At 57.9% G+C, this 3,650-nt stretch overlaps 1 protein-coding gene across 1 annotated transcript; it reads left to right on the top strand.

Annotated features, from left to right (window-relative positions):
• Nucleotides 1-487: 487 nt before the first annotated feature.
• On the top strand, nucleotides 488-3,244 carry LOC117836017 (probable N-acetyltransferase HLS1-like). Its single transcript, XM_034715374.2, has 3 exons — nucleotides 488-1,406; nucleotides 1,707-1,867; nucleotides 2,017-3,244. The coding sequence occupies exons 1-3, from the start codon at nucleotides 1,215-1,217 to the stop codon at nucleotides 2,864-2,866; spliced, it is 1,203 nt and encodes a 400-aa protein (XP_034571265.1). The 5' UTR covers nucleotides 488-1,214; the 3' UTR covers nucleotides 2,867-3,244.
• Nucleotides 3,245-3,650: the final 406 nt, after the last annotated feature.

The raw sequence follows: 3,650 nt of genomic DNA, 5'->3' as shown, positions 1-3,650 counted from the left end.
TCGTCACACATGATATATGCCACGGGTTAGCGTCACACTGAATAGCAGAGCAAAAGCCTCTGGCCCGCGCCAATTGCATAGCTAGCACGTATCCCAACCCTCGTGCAACTAATTCCCTCTCATGCACTGCTCTTAAATAAATTGCTCCTCCATCGTTTTTTGTCAGTACAAGTAGCCTTGTGCAACAACGCTTGTATTATCACTCCGGTAGCGACTACTACTGTCTAGGTTGATGTCAATGGCCATATGGTCATCAGGCATTCAGGCTTCTATTTTCTGGTGCATCTGCCTCAGTTATCTTCCATGACGCTAGCTATGTGTGTTGTTGCCTAGGGCTCTGCCGACGCCAAGAAGCATGTCGTCGCTAGAGGAGAGCTCCCCCCATACATTCATAATAAACCAAAAGGATAAAGTGGGTTTTCTCGAAACATCACCAGAAGATGAGAAGATTAACCTAGGTAAAACAAAGTGGGAAAAAATGGGAGACAGCGGGGTGGATGCATGGCCCACACAGAAAACCTTTTCACCTGGTGGGGCCAGCTACGAGGTCAGGTGCAAAACCGCCGGGTGTATATAAATAGCGCCGCAACCCGGGCTTCACGCCATCAAGCAGAGGGCAGAGCAGAGAGCAGCAGTGGCCAGCCGCCTTCCCCTGTTCTAGCTGTGGAAATCGCTACGGCGCCACTGTCACCACTCACACCACTCGCCAGTTACTCACCACATCCATCCGCGCCCAGCTCTCGCATCCCATAGGCTGCCCTGTTCTCTGATCCCACCGGTCTAGTCGTCTTCTTCCCTGCACAGCCCGCGGCTCTGCTACAACGCCCGCGCTTTCCTCCTCCGAAAGCGGCGCTGCAGCAGTGTCCTCCTGCCCTGCGCACGCAATCGAGCCCCGGCTAGCTAGGCAAGCTAGGCGCTCGCCAGTTATTGCACCGGGGATATCGCTGCCGGGTGGGCGGCGGATAGCTGCGCTGCGCCGCTACTCCGTGCGTGTTGGGGAGGAGTAATTGTGGAGGAGACAGGCACGCAAACGATCGCCCTTCGCCTCCCGCCGCGCGCCCTCACGTGATTCATACTTGCCGCCTCCTCACTTCGACTCTCCTCTCGCAACCATACCAAGCAAGCACCAAACACACCCAGCTCCTCCCTTAGCCGGCGGCGGGGGTCTTCGTTCCTGCTCCCTGCTCGAGGGAGGCCGCGCGCGCCGCCGGGAAATGGTCGAGGCGACGGCGGCGGAGATAGTGGTGGTGCGGGAGTACGACAGCGCGCGCGACCGCCGCGGAGTGGAGGCGGTGGAGCGCGCCTGCGAGGTCGGGTCCTGCGGCGGCGGCAAGATGTGCCTCTTCACCGACCTCCTCGGCGACCCACTCTGCCGCATTCGCCACTCGCCGGCCTCCCTCATGCTGGTACGTACGTGCTCGATCGCTCTGCTCCTTAAGTGGTGGCCTGGCTGCGGCCAAGCAGCTAGCAGGCCCAGCCAGATGCAGGCGAGCCGCTGGGCTCGCTCGACGTAGCTAAGCTAGCCTACCACCTGTCCTCCGCCCCGTCCCCCCATGCCTCCCGCCATCGTCTCCTTTCGCCTCGTCGCGTTTCGTTTCGTTTCGTTTCCTCTCAAGTCTGGCCGGGCGTGTGGGTCCTGGATGGAGGAACCCAACTAATTAATGGACTGCCCGAAACGCATGTTTGAACCACGCGGATATGGAAAGGTCGCGGAGATAGCAACCGGCCCCAACACCAACAGCACGGAGATCGCCGGCCTCGTCCGCGGCTGCGTCAAGACCGTCGTCTCCGGCACCACCCAGGCCAACGACCCCATCCACACCAAGGTCGGCTACGTCCTCGGCCTCCGCGTCTCCCCGAGACACCGGTACGTACGTGAAAGCCCAACAAGAAACGTACTGCACTGTGTACTCCCTGCTGTACATGATGCCATTAGTTATACCGGTCTTCGATCTGCCAATGTCGTTGTCACGGATCCTGACTCGATGTTGCTGTTGCCGTACATGGCTGCTGCAGGAGGAAGGGTGTCGGGAAGAAGCTGGTGGACCGGATGGAGGAGTGGTTCCGGCAAACGGGGGCGGAGTACTCGTACATGGCCACGGAGCAGGACAACGAGGCGTCGGTGCGGCTCTTCACCGGCCGCTGCGGCTACGCCAAGTTCCGCACGCCGTCCGTGCTCGTGCACCCGGTGTTCGGCCACGCCCTCCGGCCCTCGCGGAGCGCGGCCATCGTGCGCCTCGAGCCGCGGGAGGCCGAGCTGCTCTACCGCTGGCGCTTCGCCGGCGTCGAGTTCTTCCCCGCTGACATCGACGCCGTGCTGTCCAACGACCTCTCGCTCGGCACGTTCCTGGCCGTGCCGGCGGGGGAGCGGTGGGAGGGCGTAGAGGCGTTCCTGGCCTCGCCGCCGGCGTCGTGGGCGGTGCTCAGCGTGTGGAACTGCATGGACGCCTTCCGCCTCGAGGTGCGCGGCGCGCCGCGCCTGATGCGCGCCGCGGCGGGCGCGACGCGACTGGTGGACCGCGCGGCGCCGTGGCTCGGGATCCCCTCCATCCCCAACCTGTTCGCGCCGTTCGGGCTCTACTTCCTCTACGGCCTCGGCGGCGCCGGCGCCGACGCGCCCCGGCTCGCCCGCGCGCTGTGCCGCCACGCGCACAACATGGCCCGCGACGGCGGCTGCGGCGTCGTGGCCACCGAGGTCAGCGCCTGCGAGCCCGTCCGCGCCGGGGTGCCGCACTGGGCGCGGCTCGGTGCAGAGGACCTCTGGTGCATCAAGCGGCTCGCCGACGGCTACAGCTCCGGGCCGCTCGGCGACTGGACCAAGGCGCCGGCCGGGCACTCCATATTCATCGACCCGAGGGAGTTTTAGGCTGATATAAACATGCTTAGGTCTTTAGGGTTTTTTCCACAGCTCCTAGTGAGAGTGGCTTTTCCAGCTCAACATTTTGCGTTTCAGACATGTGCTGGTACGTTTAGGCGTAACTCTTGCTAAAACCTAGCTAGTTAACGTTTCCTTTTGTGTTAGATGTGAATACAGCTGCTATTTCCATCTACTTGGATGGAAACGGGAGCAGCTGCCTAGTTGTAACCGGTTCCTATGGGACCAGAGTGGAGACCAGCCTTTGAGTACCTTCTCCTTTTTTGTCCTTTTCAGAGAACTAGAAAGGTTCGTTAGATTTGTTTTTTTGGTTTGAAGGATATATGCATCCTTCTCCACAAAGAGACGTTGCTTGTGATCTTTGGGATTCTTTGCAAATCCATGGTAGTTTGTGTTTAGCTTAGTAGCTTACGTGTGACGTAGTGGCTTCTCGCTGGTGTCGGATCGAGCAAAGGTTAGCTGAGATCGTCGAGGTAGATGAGAGATCTCATAATGAAATGAGAATATAATCCCGAGATTTTAGTTCTGTTTTCTTTTTCATATTTTGTTTCTTAAAATGATTTGAGATTGTTTCAATATTGAATGATTGGCTTGGCGTTAGTATTAAAAATATAATTAGACCGTTGCTATCAGGAGTAAAGCTATCCAACAGGTGTACCTTTATTTGAAATGACCGGATATATACAATAGATGCACTTAACCATAATAGATGCACTTAACTATATAGATGTTGATTATAATTTAATTTATGTTGGTTCAGTTGTCAATATTATAT

The sequence above is a fragment of the Setaria viridis genome, chromosome 9 (genome assembly GCF_005286985.2).
Source record: "Setaria viridis chromosome 9, Setaria_viridis_v4.0, whole genome shotgun sequence".
Classification (NCBI taxonomy): Eukaryota; Viridiplantae; Streptophyta; class Magnoliopsida; order Poales; family Poaceae; genus Setaria; species Setaria viridis.
The sequence above is the reverse complement of the archived record's forward strand: the minus strand, read 5'-3'. Positions and strand labels throughout refer to the sequence as shown.